The sequence below is a fragment of the Eumetopias jubatus genome, unplaced genomic scaffold (genome assembly GCF_037043125.1).
Source record: "Eumetopias jubatus isolate StellerSeaLion01/CBP00866 unplaced genomic scaffold, mEumJub1_p1.0 scaffold_5, whole genome shotgun sequence".
Lineage (NCBI taxonomy): Eukaryota > Metazoa > Chordata > Mammalia > Carnivora > Otariidae > Eumetopias > Eumetopias jubatus.
The window spans coordinates 64,011,921-64,031,908 of NW_028274811.1; the positions used below are offsets into that span (position 1 = coordinate 64,011,921).

Consider the following 19,988-nt stretch of genomic DNA (forward strand, 5'->3'; position numbering starts at 1 on the left):
CACTGCAAATGGCAAGATGTGATTCTTTTTGATGGAGTAATATTCCATTGTGTATATATACACCCATCTTCTTTATCCATTCATCTGTCGATGGACATCTGGGCTCTTTCCATAGTTTGTCTATTGTGGACACTGCTGCTATAAACACTGAAGTGTATATGCCCCTTTAAATCACTATTTCTAATAGATTTTTTTATCAACTTGAGGGAGTTTCCCTGTATTCCCAGCCACTTTTTAAAAATCCTGTATCTAATTCTTCCATGTGCCACAATCTAGCTCTTTCTCCACAACTCCAGCAAAACTGATGTTTGCAATATCATCTATCAGTCACATGTAGTCAATACAAATGTTTATCTCGGTCAACTTCCCCATCATATTTGATACTGCTGATCACACACGCCTTGAAACATGATTTACCCCTAACTTTTGGGGTGCAATGCTTTTCTGGTTTTTCTTCTATCTTTCTGACCACTCCTTCTCAGACTCCTTTATAAATTTAACTTTCTCTACCTATTGCTTAATTATTGATGAACTTCTTATCAGTTTCCATTCCTTAGTCTTCTTTTCAAAATGTATTCTCCTTGTGGGCTGACTTATACACTCCCTAAATTTATACAATTTATACAATAACTGTCTGTGTAATTATAACTTACAAATCTATGCCTGACTTAACTAATATCCAGCAAATTCCTCCAATTCAATATGTGAAATATTCAACTCATTTTCTGCCTCTCAAGACATGTATCTTCAATTTACACTAACTCAGTAAATGGCATCAAGTTGCTTAGGCCAAAAACTAGGGATGCTACTTCTTTACTTCTCCCTTTCTCCACACTCCTTTTATTCAATAACCCCGTAAGTCACCAATAATTATCTACTGTATCCTTTAAATAATTACTGGCTTTCTATTTTCCATTCCCTTTGTTTCCCAAGCCAAACAATCATGTCTGACCTGGTCACCTGCAATAGACTTCAAATTGTTCCCCTGCCTTACTGTGTTCTATTTTTTTCCCCATATTGTCATATTACAGTGACAATGATCTTCTAAAAGTACAAACCCTCTGCATGTCTCTTAGTATAAAGTCCAAATTCTTTAAAACATCATGCAGAATCTGCCACCACTGCTTTCTCCAGATCCGTTGGGCCACTTTATGCCTTCCTTTTAAACTCTAGCCACATTGAATTTCTTGCAGTTCATGGAATTATGACTTTTCTTATCTCTATTATCTATATATAATATTATCTAAATACTTTTATCTTTCAGCTTGCTAGACTGGAATTAATTTTTATAATCATGTGAAAATGTTAGTTTTTGAGGTAGGCATGCATTCCCTGACATCCACATTAAGAGGAGACACCTGCTTTATATTCTTATGACTCCATATGCTTCCACTATCACAACACCCATCATATTCACCTATTTATTTATTTATCTGCTCTCCTTGCTAGACAGTAATTTCTGTAAATTTGTGTACCATGGCATTCCACCAGGTATGTAACTATTACTTAGCAAATACTCAACAGATATATAAGAATATAAGGAAACTAAGATTTTTTTAAGTCAATCACTTATTTTGTTTTCTTTGATTGCATTAATATACTATGTATTTGAGTTGTAAAAGTTCATAATTGCTATTATTTTACTGGGTTAATTTGACAGCACACAGAGAAGAATTATGCCATGGAACTTAGATAATTTAATAATTTCCAAAATTTTCACATACAAATTCTAAAATTTCACTGGTAATATAAATCTCCATATGAAATAAACATATGATGTAAGGTATGGTGATTAACATAAAAATAAAAAATTAAAAAAATACATCAATAGTGGAAACGAAAATCTTCTGTCTTTTAAGATATTACATTAAAATACCTATAGCTTTTTGGGGGGGATTGTATAAAATTCTATTACACTCTAGTACACTGCTTTCTGCACTGGTGCTACCTAAGGATATGGAAAGAACAACAGAAATGTACCACCAAAGTAACAGATTTTTTCAAACTAAAAATGCAGGATGGTCTTTAATGATCTAATGTTTCATATATTTTGTCCCAATAAGTAGTTTTAAAAATATGAAAAAAAAAAACCCTCAGGTAGGCTAGAGATTAAAAGCACTGCTACTAAATGTTTTTATTTAATAAATATTCAGTATTCCCTTATTATATGCACAAAAACATGGAGTTGAGAAAGAAGTAGTAGAAAGGCAATTAAGGTAATACATGTATGTCCTAAAAAGGTATCTAACCTGACAACTGTGTTTGATTTCCCCTTATTTTTTCACCTTAAAAAAATTATTTCACAATATAGCAAAGTTGTATTTAAGAAACTATGGCCATTGTTTAAACTTTTAGGGTACTTGTTTTCTATTATTTTAATGTTATAAAAGCAAGCCATTAAATTAGAATTGGTATAACTAATATGCTATGCTAAATGACAAAGCAAATATAAAATGGGTATATTTCTTACAAGAACTCTTAAATATATAGCATGGAAGAATGAGGTTGTTTAAAACATACAATAAAAAATATAGCTTAAGATTATATACTATAACTACCTGATTTCTGAGTATCATTAAGTATTTTAATAATATATAATAATGACTCTGAGGAAAATTTAATTCTATAACCATTTGATTCCTCCACAGTCTCATTTGAACTGCATAGACTATGGCAGTATATTTAAAGTGTTGTTGCCCATAGTCTCATTTTTCTGATAAAATGATAAAAACTGAATTAATTTAAAAATATGGACCAAATAATTCAAGTATTTACTTTAAAAATCTATTAATATACTGATTTTTAAATTATTTAAAGACATTTGCCTCTTTAATTCCAGATTTGGCTCTTAAAAATAGCAATAAAAACATTATATACTACAATGTAAGGCACTGTCAGTTCGGGGTTAGCGGGCTTAAAATATAACACTAAAGTTTTATTCTATTCATCTATTCCTGTTAGGAATATTTATGACTATAATTTTCTTCAGAGATATAGACTTTCCTGAGGATATGGTTCTCATATTAAACTCTGAAACTCCCCGTACATATTTGGAGACTGGGTCAAAGTGGTTACAACAGTTTTATTTCAGTGGCAGTGTATCAAACCCCCTACACTAGCAGTGAGTTAATAAAAGCCTTAGAAGAGAATTGTATTTGAAATGAATTAAATAAACAAAGTACCTTTCTGTAATAATACAATTGTTTCAGAAATATTACATTCATACTAATGTCATATAAAAATACAAGAAAACACATTTAACAGAGCACACTAAAATCCAATAACTAGTGGTCAAAAATGGCAAGTTAATAGTTTTAGTTAATTATTCTTTCTTTCATTCATTCAATAGTTATTGGGCTTCTACTATGCATACAGGTACCAGGTTAGGTGCATTAGATACAGTGATGAGTAACTCAAACTCTTCCCTTACTATATAGACACTATTACTTCTCTTCTTCAAAACTATTTTTCAAAAGCCATCAAAACCTCTCAGTTTTCCAAGATTTATGCTGGTTGGCAGAAATTTAACCCAAAACATGTTTAGTTTTCCTATATTGAACAGATATAGTTCACTTTTTATTTTCCTTGGTACAGATGTGAAAAAAATATAGAAATTTTTTTCCAACTTAATCATCATATTACCTTTAATCACTATACAAATTTACACAGTGCTAAATTATCTGAAGTACAGCTATTTCCTTAATGGGAACAATTTGGAAATTATGGAAGTTACCCTGAATCCGTAACTATACATGCCAATGAAGTACTTCACAGATGAAAAAAAAAATTGAAATATGATCCATGACTAATCAATATTTGCAAAGCAAAGTTTTTGAGAAGACTCTGAAGAACAATGCAGCTGAAACATCATCTTTGATTTATTTATAGTCTTAGAAAAGTAATGATTAGAAGAGCTAGAAAATACTGATATAATCAGTCACTAATATAAGTTCTCTTTTATTTAGAGTGGCTAATTTAAATAAAATGACTTGGGAATTATTTTTCAGTGAGAATAAAATTTTAAATGTTTATCAATATTAGAGAAATAAAAATTTTATTATATTCAAGTAATACTTGTAGTGGCTTTGAAGTATAGTGTTAATCACTAAAACATATTTTTAAATTACTTGAGAATACCACTAATACAAATATAATTTAACTCTAAAATACAAATTATAAAATTGAAAGTACTACAGAGGAGGAAACTGATTCATAGCATACAGCAATCTTGTACAGAATACCCATACTGCACCACACCAAATTTGTCAGTCACTCATGCAAACAAAGAAGATAACGACTGAAATGCTTAAATCTTGCACTTACCAACCTCCACAACACTAGTACAGTTGGGATCTGTGAAGCCATCTGGACACTCACAGGAAAAGGAATTGTCAGACAATCCTGACAAACAAACACCTCCATTTTTACATGGATTGGGATCACAAATATCACCTGAGAAATAAAGAAACAAATAATGAATTTTCATTTGTCTTAGGCACCAAAATATACTATGAAATTTCATATTCCGTCTTCCTTTGGTAAAGTCACTATACTGTTTAGATTTACATTTGAATCCATGTGCTTTTAAGAGAGATGGTATATAACATAAAATTAAATTTTCTAATTCAAACATTGCATATTGACTAGCATACTAAAAGTTATTAACTCAGTTTGGGGCTCCTTCATTACATGTAAATGAAATATTGTCTGATTTGTTAAAGATTAACCAAAATATCTCTGGTAGACTGATTTATTAATTATTCCAATAAAAAACCTTTCTAAATCCACACACTTAACTCTGGAACTTCGCAATTTCTCTCACTAAAGGAGTGGGGTTTATTTCTGGATCCCTAGAATCTGGGCTTGCCCATGTAACTTGCTTTGGCCAATAGGACGTTAGCAGACTTGAAGCCAGCAGAGATATGAAAAAGCACTTGAATATTTCTACTTCTTGGAACCTGTCAGGGCTGTGCGAATAAATTCAGACTAGCTTGCTTAAGAGAGGTGAGAGAAACATGGAAAAGTAAGAAAGAAACTGCCACAGAGAAATAAGTTGTGCTATAACAAAAACCTATAATATGTGGCCTCGGCTTTGGTACTGGGTGGTGGATGGTACTGGTGGAATCTGGAAAGGCACTGAAAGAATGACTACAGGAGGCTAGGAAAATGTGAGACTGTCCTACCTTATGTAGAGAAAAGCAGTTGGTAAGGTTGTCACCTGAGAAAACCTTAGTGAAAGAAAATAAACCTAATGACCTTTTGTATATGAGCTAGGAGATTTCCAGGCAGAATGTTAAAGTGTCAACTGGCTCTTAATACCTGCACTGATAAGGTACTATAAGAAAGAGATGTGATAAATAAAGAAATAATGAGTTTGAAAGTAAAGGAATACAGAGAGACCAGGATTTGATATAACCAACCACCCAACCAACCAACCAGTAACAACAAAAACTATGTCTCAATGCCAGCCTCTCAAACCAGTGAAAGATCAAATCCGGAGCTTTGTCAGCAAGACATGGCCTCAACATAAACATCAAATTGAGGATATGGCTAGAAAGCCCTTATAAAAATATTTCAAATAATTCAGATACAGCCGGAAGGACCCTCTAGGCTAAATAAAAGAGCTTCTAGAAGTCTTAAAGGTATTATCTCCAAACAGCTTGACACACCCAAAGTAGCACTGATTAAGTCTTAAGTGAAAAGCAGGCTTCAAAGTCATGGGTATGGTTTTATTGCACTACTAGTGATTTATTCCAAAGATACAGATGTAGGGAAAAGGGGCACATGCACCCCAATGGTCATAGCTGCAATGTCCACAATAGCCAAACTGTGAAAGGAACCCAGATGCCCTTCAACAGATGAATGGATAAAGAAGATGTGGTTCATATATACAATGGAATATTACTCAGCCATCAGGATGAATACATCAATTCATTTGCATTGAAGTATTCATTCAATGCAAATGAATACTTACCATTTGCATTGACATGGATGGAACTGGAGGGGATTAGGCTAAGTGAAATAAGTCAAGCAGAGAAAGACAATTATCAAACGGTTTCACTCACATGTGGAACATAAGGAATAACACAGAGGACCACAGGGGAAGGGAGGGACAACTGAGTGGGAAGAAATCAGAGAGCGGGACAAACCATGAGATACTCTGGACTCTAGCAATCAAACGGAGGGTCACAGAAGGGAGGGGGGAGGATAGGGTAACCAGGTGATGGGTATTAAGGAGGGCACGTGTTGTGATGAGCACTGGGTGTTATACGCAAATAATGAATCGTTGAACACTACATCAAAAACTAATGATGTACTATATGTTGGCTAACTGAACATAATTAAAAAAAAAACCTCTTAAATGGAAAAAAAATTAACAACATAATGTATAAGATGAAGAGCCAATGAATGTTTTTAACATGTATTTTAAAGTTTTGACATGGTCATATCTATATTTTAAGATGGATATCCTTGTAGCATTTTATAGACTACATTTGAATGGGGAGGTTGATGAATGATAGAAATATTTCAATAGCCTTTCTGTCTATCTCTTTATATATCTAGGTGGCTAGCCGCTCAGCCATTTCTCCATTCATCCATCCATTTGTCCATCTAACCTCCCTGAGTACCTATTTTATAGCAGGCACTGAAGTCAGTGTTGGGCGTACAGAACTAAAGATAGTCTTTACCATCAAGAAGTGCAGAGTCTACTATGTGAGATAAAAAAGCATGGACAATTACCACACATAGTAAGAGCTGTAATTAGTATACATGATCCAAAATGTAGGATCAACAAAGACCTCTAAAAGGATTCAGTGTTTTCAGGTGATACAGTAGAGGAGGGAGTACCTGCTTAGCATTCTAGGCAAAGGGCGTAGTATATACAAAGTTCCTGGGTCATTCCAGGAACATCAAAGAGGCCACTAAAATTAGAGCATAGATGTGTATGAGAAATAGAAAGGAGCTCAGAAAGTAGTATGGTCATATAAATTAAGGCCCTGAATATGCTGTGCCAAAAATTTTGAAGTTTACCTTTAAGCGCTAGAAAATCATAAAAGGACTTTAAGCGCTGGAACGTATATGATCACATTTGTTCTTTGGAATGATAACTCAAACAGCATTGTATTGGATCAAACAGAAGAATCAAGGCTGAGGGCAAAAGGACTAAGTGTTAATCTCTTGAAGTAGTCCCAGAAAAAAACTGATTTTCTTAACCCTTTTCAGAGACAACTATGAACAGAGAATGCGATGGAGGCACCATTCAATCCCCGATTCAGCTAATAAATACTAGGTAATAAAACAAGAAATGAAAGTCCCCCAAATCACTACTCCTCCTCCTCCCAGATAATTAATCTAGAAGTAAAGGCATTACTGTTGAGATTTTCTAGAAAGAGGCAATCGTCAGTTTGAAAGTGATATCATCCCTCTCTGCTTTAGGTATGAGCAAAGCAACATAGTTTTGTACAGTCCGACTAACAACACTGTCATATACTAAACCACTACACTGCATGAAGATAAATATTAACACCCAAATATATTTTTTGATGAGAATCAGTCATAATTCTGTGTATTACCAATACTACAAAAAGAGGAGTTCTTTATTCCCTAGACCAGGATCTGTTGTTGCAGCAATGTCAACAGATCAAGGCACACTGTAGATATTTCTAATTATTTATTTACACTGACAGAAGCAATGTCTACAGGAGAAAGGCAAGAGTAATATCCCAGAGGTTCTCAAGCATACAGACTACGTTGATATATTTATCCAAAATCAAGTACCTTTCATTCCTATATAACCTATAACCAAGTTCCTGCATGGTTTATTGAGTGATGTGAGCTTACAATCCTGCTAAACCAGGGACCACACAAGGCGGGAATGCCTGGTCCGTTTAATTATCTCATCATGATGGGAAGTTGTGGTGTCCTGAGAAAATTATCTTGGTATGTGTGCTGCTCTTTCTAGGTGATAATACTTAATCTAATCAGTTTTCTACCAGGTATGGTATGCCAGTCATATGATGCTTCTCTGGTCAGAATAAGACAGGAAGATCGTTCACCCCTCCCTACATCTTGTAGATACCAGCTTCTGTTTACCTGACCTGTTTATTCTCTCTTGTCCGTGAACCTTTTTTGTTCTTTTTTGCTTATGTCTACTTATTTCTAATATACTGTACACTTGTGAAAATTCATCGTATATCTTATCCCCCTTTTTGATATTTACTCAGTGTCTTTTTGAAAGGTAGGAAAGAGGTAATAGATTTGACCAAAATGTACGAGGTAGAATCAAGATAACACTATGACCAAATTGATGTGGGGGTTGAGGGAGAGCAAGAAATCTGGGTTGATGTCTAGAGCTCCTGCCTGTATGACTGAGTAGTTATCTTTCATAAGGAAATTTAGTGGATTTAATTTTAAAGGAATTATTGTGTCTGAAAAGTCTGTGGGACATCCAAAATGAAAATGTCCCATAAAGCTACTGAATATGCAGATATGGAAATGTAGAGATTTTGCTACAATATGGATTGTTAAGTACAGATGTGAAAACTATATTTCAGTGACTCTTTAAAGGAAGGGCAGAGAAGGGGAGGGGGGAGTAGAGAGAAAAGAAAAGGAGAGGAGAGGAGAGGAGAGGAGAGGAGAGGAGAGGTCCTTGGGCATACCAACAAATAAGTGAGGAAAAATAAGGAAGAGCCTTCCGAAAGAGAAAAAAAAAAAAAAAAAGGAAATTAGTGCTAGGCCCTTTCCACTTCAGTAAAGATATTCAGTTCATTCACTTAGTGACTTTGTATGTCAAAGTCTGCCCAAGATTAATAAAGGTCCCCATATGTACCAGTGTTAGATGGACAATGTCAGCAGAAAACAAAATTTTGGCCTTGGATAAAGTAGAGGATAGACAACAGAAGCCCATCAAACATAATTAGGGTTATTATAGACTGTGCTTTAAATCTGCTTCCCCACATCTAATTATGAAATGCACCCCGGTGTCAGATGGGTTCTCCATGAAGTAAAGGCTAAGACAAACTTAGGAGTGCAACAAACTTGTGAAGAAGTAATGTCTGTGGAAGATAAATGAAGAGCAAGCAGTAAGGGGCAGGAAAAGCCTTCATCCTGTCAGGCAGATCTGACACCTGTGAAAAGAAAAGAGGGCAGGGGGTGGCGGGGGGGGAGAAGGAGAATCGAACAAGTAAACCTCAGTTTGTAATACAAATTTGACAAAGTCTTAGCCAACCCACCAGGAAGGAAAGATGACTCTTTAGAGGAATCCTCCAAGAGCAGAAATGACCAGGCACGGGTACCCTTGCCATGTTCAGTCACTGGCTGCAGACACAGTGAGCCTCTAATGCTCCAGGGGGATTCTGGAAGGGCTGCAGATGGCCTCTGGAGGCTAACTTCATTCCTTGCAGCTGGACCGCTGATGTTCTTGAAGGGAGACTGCAGCAGTGCACTTCCAGTGGGTGCCACAACCCCTTCACTCTCACCATTGTCCTGGTTAGGATCAGTTACACTGTTATCTTGCTCTAAACCATCATATCTGAGCCTGCTGTTCTCTCTCCTTACCCATTATCTCAATGGGTTGTACAGATGAAGCCTGATGCTTTAAGTAGAAATAAATCCTCTAGCTGGAATTTCAAGTCTAATTAAAATGCACTGTAGGGATTTCTGATTCCCTGTCATTTCAATTAATCCGAGAAAGCATCAGTTCGGGTAAGAATCCTGATTAAAATGCAATAGATTCCTGGACCTCAAATCAGTGCTTTTTGTCTGTTTGTTTCCCAACGGATGTGTGGGTAGAGTCCTCTAAAACTAAGATGGCGGCCAGTGTAAGAAGACAGGCTCCATATAGGAAAATAGGGCAATACACGATTTCATGGTTCTTTATTCCACTGTCAGCAGGCTCCCAAAATATACCTCTGCGTATTGTAATCTGTGTGCAGCATTATACCTTGATGCTTCTTGGCTGGCTGGCCTCACCTGCTTTAGATTAGGACAGATGTGTTTAATTTGAATCTAACTATGTTTTACGATTCCATCTGCAGTTTATGGCAGACTCAGGCAAATTAAGCTGATGCCGATTTGCCTTTTGGCAATAGAATGAAAGCAATTATTTTTCCCAGGGGCAAGAAATCATTGCAGACTAAATTTAACTTCCTGTTTTCCTGGTCTTTCTCCCACTCTCCAGGGTTCTGCTTAGAGTGGGACCATCCTGTCTGAATCCAATGTCCATCTCATTCTTCTCACTGGCCCACCACCTGTTGCTAGTCACCTGTTCAAGATGATTCAGGGATTGTCTTATTTCATCTCATTAATAATTTGCAATCCATGAACATTTAGCCTAGATAGCACAGTATATAGGCATCTATAATACATCATGTAGCACTGCAGAAGACAATGTAAAAACCTCCTAAAAACCTAAAATCTCTTTATGATTGTGGTATGTGTTTTGTTTTTTTCTGTGAGGTCAGTATACAACTATGCAACTTCTAATGACAAGTAAAGGAGAAAATCCTATGTTGGCCCTACTCTGGAAATCAGGTAACAAGAACAGCTAATTTTTCTCATTAATGTTTAAACTCTCAGATATTTACGTATTGTTTTCTTTATATGTTAGTGCCCTTCTCCACTTCACAGATCAGAGAATCACTGATTCATTCATCATGTATTGATACTCCAGGAAACATAGTAGAGGCTGGGAATACAGCTGAGATGAAGACACACAAGGTGCCAGCACCTGTAGAGTTTCTGTTATAGTGGAGGGGATGCACAATGAAAAACTAACAAATAAGTAAGCAAGGCATTGGTCCCTATGATAAAAGCCATAGCAAAGGGGGTATAAGAAGAGAACAGGGTGGTGAGAAAGGCAGTAAAAAGAACTGGTTACTTAAATAAACAGTCAAGAAATGCTTCTCTGAGGAGGTGTCACTAGAGCCGAAAACCAAAAGATGAACGGCCAGTCATGTTAAAACCTAAGGAAGAGTCTTTCAGGCAAGGGGATAGTAAATGTATGGCTCTACTCATAGGCAAGAGTAATAAATTCAAGAAATGGAAAGGAGGTCAATGCATTTGAGACACGGTAACAAAATGTCAGTAAGTGTTTTTTGTCAGCAACACAATTTTAGTAGCAACCAATTTATAATTTAAAGCCCCACATTTGACTATCTGTCCTCATGATAATCAAGGGCATTTCTGCCAAGCCTATTCTTAATATTTATCAAACATCCACTGAAAATGTATTATTGTATTTACATTCCAATGTTCTGATGTATTTGTATATTGACATTTTTACATATTAATATATCTGCATAGTACTGCTAATGTATTCATGTATTTACATGGTAATGTAAATATATCAACAATTTATTTGGATGAATGTGTGCCTCTCCATTTTCTATGTTCTTTTTTTTTTTAAAGATTTTACTTATTTATTTGAGAGAGAGAATGAGATAGAGAGAGCATGAGAGAGGGGAGGGTCAGAGGGAGAAGCAGACTCCCTGCTGAGGAGGGAGCCCGATGTGGGACTCGATCCTGGGACTCCAGGATCATGACCTGAGCCGAAGGCAGTCGCTTAACCAACTGAGCCACCCAGGCGCCCTATTTTCTATGTTCTTTTAACAATGCTAGAAGTCACCCTGCCCTCTCTCCCTTTCTGCAAAAAAAAAAAAAAAAAAAAAATTGTATACAGGTGTAAAATTAAAAACAAAAAAATGGTGACATATGATTAAAACATGTTACTTCACTAACACAAAATATTATTTAATTTCTTCAGTAGTTCCCCACACTAAAAGTGAAGCATAGTGCCATACATATTCATATGTGGGCAAGTAAGATGCAGCGACCATTTAAATTCATGTTTCACAACTATGACGTTCAGGTCTGTGTATTACAACCTCATCTTCAGTTTAATGCTCTCCCATTGAACTTGGGAGCTATACTTCTATCATTTCGTTTACAAACTGAAAGAAAATAAAAGCTTTGTTTTCAACTGCACAAATTAGGATTTTAACCAATCTGTAAACAGAGTACTTGGCAAAATGAGCCAATTGTAGTATACAAGTGAGCAATAACTCTAGTTAAAATGAAATAAATTTCATGAGAATTTGCATACTCGACCTGGTAAAACTCACAGAAAATGTTAGCACCCTTATGAGTTACTGCGGGTGCTTTGTGCACAACAAAATAAATGTCACTTTTTGAATCAACAATAGGCCTCTCAATTTACTTTGGGGCTTCCTGAGAGACATTTGTGTTGAATATTGAAATTTCATTTGTTGTATGTTCTAATGAGTTTGATGCACACAGTTTTATTTTAAAGCCTTCTTTCATAAACTAAAGTTTATGAGTGCAGCCAGTTTAAATTAAAAAAAATAGTTAAAAGGTTTGATCTGATAGCTTCATATGTGCTTTCAAAATAAATTCTAATTGATATTTCAGACTATTACTTCAATTAAGAGGAAGAGAGAAGGAAATAAGATAAAAATGCCAAAAGAACAAGTTTATCTTCATTGATAGGATCTGCCATTTTACTGGAAAATCAATGGACATACTTGCAATAAAAGACCATCTAATTCTACACCCTGGTGGCCACAGGGCCCCAAAATGATCATATTCAGCTATGGAAGACACAAATCTAATGACTAAATGAAGGAACTTCTTCGACTCAAAGCCACACAAAGGCTAACTTAACGCACATTATCTCTCAGCTGATAGCCAGTGGTTTATCACACTATTTCTAAAGACATTTTTCTTTTTAGATAATGTTTTATTTTTATTTTTAGATAATCTTTTAAATGCTAAGGGAATATTGAAGAGAATTAGAAGAAAATTGGCAAAAATTGTTGAGTATCGACAACATGAATTTTGCATCCTTTAACACAGCTTCAATCAAGGCTAACTGCATGAAAAGACAAAACTATTTCAGGCTCTACATTTTGAAAGAAAATCTGGGCATATTTTGTATTTTAAAACACTCTGGAGAGTCCCTTAAAATAACAAAATCTAGAGTTTTTAGAATTGAAAGGGACATCAGAAATGATCTAACCCAGTGGTTCTCAAACTTTGCTATATGTTAGAACGCCAGGGAGCTTTTCAAATTCCTGATGCCCAGTTCAATTAAATCAGAATGACTGAGGGTGGGACCCAGCCCTCCATATTTTTGAGAACTCATCCAAAGATTTCAATTTATTAAAGAAGAAGAAAAAGAAATAACATAAAGTGAGGAGGGAAAGAAAGAACAGAAAGAAGATGGAAAGTTGGAAGGAAGAAAGTATGTATTTTCTACCTTCATTTGAGAGGAAAGCTAATGAAGAAAAATGTTTAACTAGCTTTCTTTGTTGGTATACTATGATTATGAAAAAAATCATTTGCAGGAAGCTAGAATTGGCAATTGAAAAAGAAAGGTACACAGTGTGTTAGGGAAATTAGAATAGATACTACTTAATACTAACATGTATTGAAATCCTATCAAATAATTAGCCAAAACTTTATAAATTACCAGAAAATTGAACCATACAGAATTCTCCAGTATCATTGACTATACCATTTCTATCTATGAAGAACATCCATCTAGTCATTCAGTTTATATTTACTGAAGCCTATCTATGCTCCATTAAAAATGATAAATGCTACACATACTATGGGGCCTCTGAGAGACAATTTCCTGTTCTCTAGAGTTTAAGAACAGACACAAATAAGTTGACAGGTAATTACCACTGCATGTTAGGTCTATGAAAAAGAAAACTGTGGGTGCCAAGGAAGCACAAAAAGGGAGCACCAAACTCAGAACTGTGATTTAGGAAGACTTCCCAGAAGCAAATGATCTCCAGTTCAAGGCTAGAGAACAGGTGGAAACCGGCTGGGCAGTAACATGGGACAGGAGATTGGATGCAGAGGGAAAAAAGTATGTGTGAATGCAGGGAGCAGAGGAAGAACATGTGTTTAAGAAACAGTAAGAAACTCACTTCGACTAGAGAGGGGAGTGAACAGAAATGGCAAGAGGCAAGGCTGAAGAATATAAAGTGCCCAGGATATACAGTGTCTTTAAGAGACTCAAAAGGAGTCTGGGCATTCCTGAGCAGAAAGGACAGCCATTTAAGGGTACTAAGCAGGAGGAGTGACATGATTTGGACTTCAGATAACTCACCTTACCTGTAGTGTGGAGAGTGGATCACAAGGAGGCAAAATTTAAGGGTGGAAGATCAGTTAGGAAGTGGCAAATGTTATTCTGGCACAAGGGATTGCTGGCTTGGATTAGAATACTAACCACAGAAATGAAGAGAAGTGGATTCCAAAAGATATACTGAAAGACAAAATTTATGGGTCTAATGGTTGAAAGGAAAGAGAGCTAAAAAATGAATTCACCTATCAAAATTCAACAAAAAGTTCTGCTTTTCATTTTGAGGGAAAACATGGTCTAAGGAGCAAGTCTGGGATGGCGGTAAAAGGAGGTGAGAGATTCCATTTTGGAAATGCTTGGACTGAAGTGCCTATAGACATTCACCTGGAGATACTCAGTCAGAATTTGATTTTATGCACTGGAACCTGGGGAGAAAGGTCTGGGCTAGAGATAAATCAACGCAGAGTTGATTTTTTAAATCATGGGGATATAAACAAAATTTCTGAGAAGAGTGTTTGGATACATGGTCCAGAACCCATATAAACTTGCAAACTCTTTACACTGTCAACTCTCTGAAGTTCAGAATCATTTCAACTTAGCAAATTCTCCCCTGTGCCAAAGATCTGTGCCTGGCATATAGTCAGTGGTATCCAAATAAAATGTTACCCAAATACAAATTGGGTGGGAGACAGAGGTTGGAAATGTATTTAAAATGGCAGAAATTTAGCAGTACCTGAGTGGCTCAGTTAGTTAAGCATCTGACTCTTGATTTTGGCTCAGGTCATGATCTCAGGGTGGTGAGTAGAGCCCCAAGTCAGCTCCATTCAGGCATGGAGCCTGCTTGATATTCTCTCTCCCTGTTCCTTTGCGCCCTCCCCCTTCCCATCTCTTAAAAGAAATAATAAAATGGCAGAAATCTAACAGTGTTTTGGTGCTAATGGGAAGCAGCTACTAAAAAGAAAAGGTTAAAGATAAAGTAGAGAGGGAATACTAAGAATGGTAGGGAGTGTGGAAAAAAACATCACTGAAGGGAAAAAACATGGACAGAAAACACTGAGGGCTCAATTGAGTTTGAAAACAATTGATAGTGGTGACAAATACCCAACTAGGTATCTGCTTAGAAGCCAACACCTGGATGTGTGCTAGAAGTAGAGGACCAATCCAGGCACGTGGTTTCATCAGACTGGTCTAGCGACAGTCAACAGAGCAAGAGAGTGACACCTGGTTGCTTCTGATTATTTTGAAAAATGCACAAGATAGTTTGTTGAATTCGATGCTCTAAGATTATATACATTTATAATTATGAAAAAAATCAGAAACCCAGTCAATTGTTCTTTCAGAGAATATTTCAGTTCTTCAGTTGACAGCAAAGGACAGACGAAAAGATAGAATTTGGCTGCTGTATATAAATAACGCAGTACATCATGATGGCAACACAGCTCATCAATCCTTGTCAAGAATACAAACTCACACTGACTATAAAAACAATCAGATGATACAAAGAAGATAAAATTTAGTGCCACGTTCAACTGTGGAAGTTTCACATTGTCTTCTTATTTAGATCTTAAATTGTCAATTCTGCCTCTTCTAAATGTAAAGCTGCTCGGCCGCAGTATAAAAATAACCTCCAAGGAAAACCTGTCTACAACAAGTTGGCTAACTTGATCACTTATGAAACATGGGTACCCAAAGAAAGAACAGGACATTTTGTTAATCATTGGATAACCCATTTTTTCATTTTTTTTTTCAGGCAGAAGGGTTATGTCATGTTAAAATTATAGAAAAAAATTGTAAAGTCTAATGGTGTGTTTTATTTAGAACCTTGTTTGAAAAAGTCACAATTTAAGACAGCAGTAGAATGACAATTTCAAACTACACCATGTAAAAGTTGAAGGAATATTTTTCACTGTTTTAAGTGCAGCCCCAACTATTTATTGCCAGATATTTAAAGTAGTCAATCATGTCATTACATAACATGTTTATAAACTGCGCACTAAACCTGGCTACATGATGTTTACCCATTTGGAGGCTGGAGAAAAAAAAAAAAATCACAAAAATTAAAACTTGTCCTCTTCCAACTAAAAATAACCAATGGACACTTATCTAATTTATGGAATGGAAGTCATATTTTAAAAGTCAGATTTAGATCTTGATTAATTGTATAAAATAAATGATTTCATATTCACCTTTTATATTTAATATTTTCACATGAAAGCAACACTTTATAAAATAGTTGCTGAATGCTCTAATTCTAATGCTCTAATTTTCAGAATTTAAGGCTTTTTATTCACAGCCAACAGTCTTAGGGAGCAGAAACATAAATGATTTGGATAGGCCACTGTCTGTAGACATGCTTACTAATAAACATGAAAACATACTAGCTCTTTAATTCTTTTAACAAACATGGAATATCTTATTCAGATTTAAGGACTATATGGCCATTGTGTTTTCCTAAAGCCAGGAAGTTCCTGACAAGGAAAGATAGCTGAGCAGTTAACTCAGTGGAAGTCAGAAATTATGGGTGTTCTTGCTATCTTCTTGGTTTTCAATAAGTATTGGGTTTTGCTGTTAGCACTCCAATTTGCATCTTCATAGGGAGCAGCCTGACTGTAAGGAGGGAAGCAAAGTGCCCTTTCTTTAGGAGTTCCAGCCATCTTAATGGAACTCCGTTCAGAATATTCGTGCTTTTATACTGAAAAGAGCAGGGAAATACTTCGGAAGCTATAGACTATGTTACTCTTCTGGCCTACCAAATAGAAATGTGACTTGCTAAAAGGAAGCCATTAAGCACAGAAATGGACAACCAAGAGGACTTAAACACATTAAAAAACCCATTGCCGTTATTCTATCAGTGGTCTCCATGCTGCATTGGGTCACGCACCGTGAGTCCTTAGCAGGTATTCAATCTCTATCCCCCTGTCCTCATTTTTGTGATCATTTGATACCTTCCAGCTCCTTCCCAGTCCCTGAACCAGCACTGATTGGAAAGGAAGGATTTTCTGGACCTTTAGCCTAATGCTCAGAACCCAGCGTAAGTATATCACTGATATTAGTGAGGTTCTGACCTTATTTGTCTTTCCCTTTCCTCATTGGTTTAATTACCTTCTATGCAATTTTGTTAATGACTCAAATATGTGTGGTATCGGTGCAGTTTAGAATAATCTTGGATAAAATGCTTCAAGGTACATAAGCCAGTGGGAAACCCCCTGCCCCAAGCCCCCCATATAGCTTCCTTTTGACATACCTGTTTTGGTTACATAACTATCCATAGGACTGAAATCTTGTACCCTGTTCCTGAAAAAATTCCTCTGATACAAATTACGTGCTTGCTCAAATTTCCAAATTTCATATACTCTTGAATTCTTCTACTCCATCACTTAGCTGAACTGTTAGAACATTTTATTATTTCATAGTAATATTAGTTAATATTTTTGTGGCTTAACTATGTGCCGAACATTATACTAAGTGCTTTATGAGTATTAATCTCATTTGATCCTTATAATACTCCTATCAGAAACTTTGTTGATATTAATAAGTCTAATATTAATTCGACTCATTTTACATACGAAAAAATGGAAATTTACTAAAGTTGCAGAATTTACCAAAAGGCATAGAATAACAATGGCAAAGTGAGATTTACACATGGGCAGCATGGCTTCAGAAACAAGAAACTATGCATGTTTGGATGGTTTCCCTTGGCCCTATTCTCTCCTTCACCTTCTCTCTTCACCTCTTCAAGATCTTCATTTCTTCAAGTTCTTTTCATTCTCTGACTAGCAGCCAATTATTTAGTATTGTTGTATGTTGCCCACCTTTCATCCTATGGATAACTTCAGCCTTTTGGTATAATCCTCCCATCACTTGCATATCTGATCTTCCTTTTGCTTAAGGGGAACAATTCTAGGTTCCAGCCTGCAGTTAACATGGCTATGTCCCTTAGAATGAACTTTCTCTCGCTGTGGACAATGCTTACTACAGCTGAAAGCAATGGTAGGCCTTTGATAACAGATCAGATAGTGGAATAGACCATGTTGCAAAAATATCCTATGGTGATCTATTGATTCCTTGATGATATATTTATTCCCTAATATATAAATTATTAATTAGATAAATCTCTAGAGCCTGAGTATTATAAAAGAAATTCACCTATTACACCCAATCTTATTTGGAAAATTATGTAGATGACCACAGCATATGAATCACTGTTTGAGTCAAGGACAGCAAATCCTAGAATAAGATCTGATCCACAGTAGACTCAATATATATCTGGGGAAATAATCTCAGACATATATTTAAATGAACTTATATACATGTTCTCTTATAAAAAAAATGCAATGACGACAATCACGTGAAATTAACAAAATACCTGTGATAGAAATACAGCTTAGGGTAGCACATCTCTGTAAAAATTGAGTTAGAAAGAGTTTACTGTCCCTCCTATTGAATGGCATCTGGTACCTGTAGATCAATAAATCACTAAAACAGAGTTTTAGGAATAAGGAATGACTTCTGGACTAAGTGGCTAATTAGTTTTTTCAGTTGTGAAGAATACTTTAAGCAACAGAGTGAGGTGTGCATTCTCTCTGTATGAACACCAATCCTCTTTGAAACCATGTTATGCTGACAAAGATAAGATTATAACCAACTTACATAAAAGAGTAAAATGACTCATTATTGAAAACTTAAGTCTAACATGCAGATTTAAAGTAACATGGTGAACAATTCAGAAATTGATATCACTCTCATCCTAATTATGTGGTCTGTATTGCACAAAAAGCTACTCTGAACCTAAAGTTTTTTCTTTTTTACTTTTCCTCTTAGGGTTTAAGATAACAATAATGACAAAACCTCTGTTTTATTGAGCATGTACTATGATCCAAACACTTTTATTGTTAGAAAAAATCAATTGCCTCTAGTTGAAAAAAACTGGATAGCCACATGAAAAAGAGTAAAACTGAACCCCTATACACAAAAATCAACTCAAAATGAATTAAAGACTTGTGTGTAAGATCTAAAGCCATAAAACTCCCAGGAGAAAACAGAGAGGGTAAATCTCCTTGACATCAGGCCTGGCAGTGGTTTTTTGGATTTCATACCAAAAGCAAAGGCGACAAAAGCAAAAGTAAACAAGTGGGACTACATCAAATTAAAAAGCTTCTGCATGGCAAAGGAAACCATCAACAAAGTAAATAGGCAACCTACTAAATAGGAGAAAATATTTGCAGATCATATATCTGACAGGAGGTTACCATCCAAAATGTATAAAGAACTCATATAACTCGATAGCAAACATATAATCTGATTAAAAATAGGTAGAGGATCTGAATAGACATTTTTCCAAAGAAGACATACAACTTGCCAACCGGTACATATAAAGATGCTCAACATTACTAATAATCAGGAAAAGGAGAACAAAACCAAAAATGAGGGGCGCCTGGGTAACTCAGTCATTAAGCGTCTGCCTTTGGCTCAGGTCATGATCCCAGGGTCCTGGAATCGAGCCCCACATCAGGCTCTCTGCTCCATGGAAGCCTGCTTCTCTCTCACTCACTCACTCCCCCTGCTTGTGTTCCCTCTCTTGCTGTGTCTCTCTCTGTTAAATAAATAAAATCTTGGGCGCCTGGGTGGCTCAGTTGGTTAAGCAACTGCCTTCGGCTCAGGTCATGATCCTGGAGTCCCGGGATCGAGTCCCGCATCAGGCTCCCTGCTCGGCAGAGAGTCTGCTTCTCCCTCTGACCCTCCCCCTCCTCATGTGCTCTCTCTCTCCGTCTTTCATTCTCGCTCTCTCAAATAAATAAATAAAATTTTAAAAAAATGAAATATCACTTCATACCAGTTAGAATGGCTATTACCAAAAGACAAGCTAAAACATGCTGGT

The 19,988-nt window shown here is 36.0% G+C and overlaps 1 protein-coding gene across 2 annotated transcripts in view; it reads right to left on the bottom strand.

Annotated features, from left to right (window-relative positions):
• Nucleotides 1-19,988, bottom strand: part of EDIL3 (EGF like and discoidin domains 3) — a 410,994-nt gene that overhangs the window by 286,634 nt on the left and 104,372 nt on the right. For both annotated transcript variants that reach the window (XM_028114564.1, XM_028114563.1), the window contains exon 2: nt 4,324-4,452. In XM_028114564.1, coding sequence (XP_027970365.1) covers nt 4,324-4,452 — 129 coding nt within the window. The remainder of the gene's footprint in view (nt 1-4,323; nt 4,453-19,988) is intronic.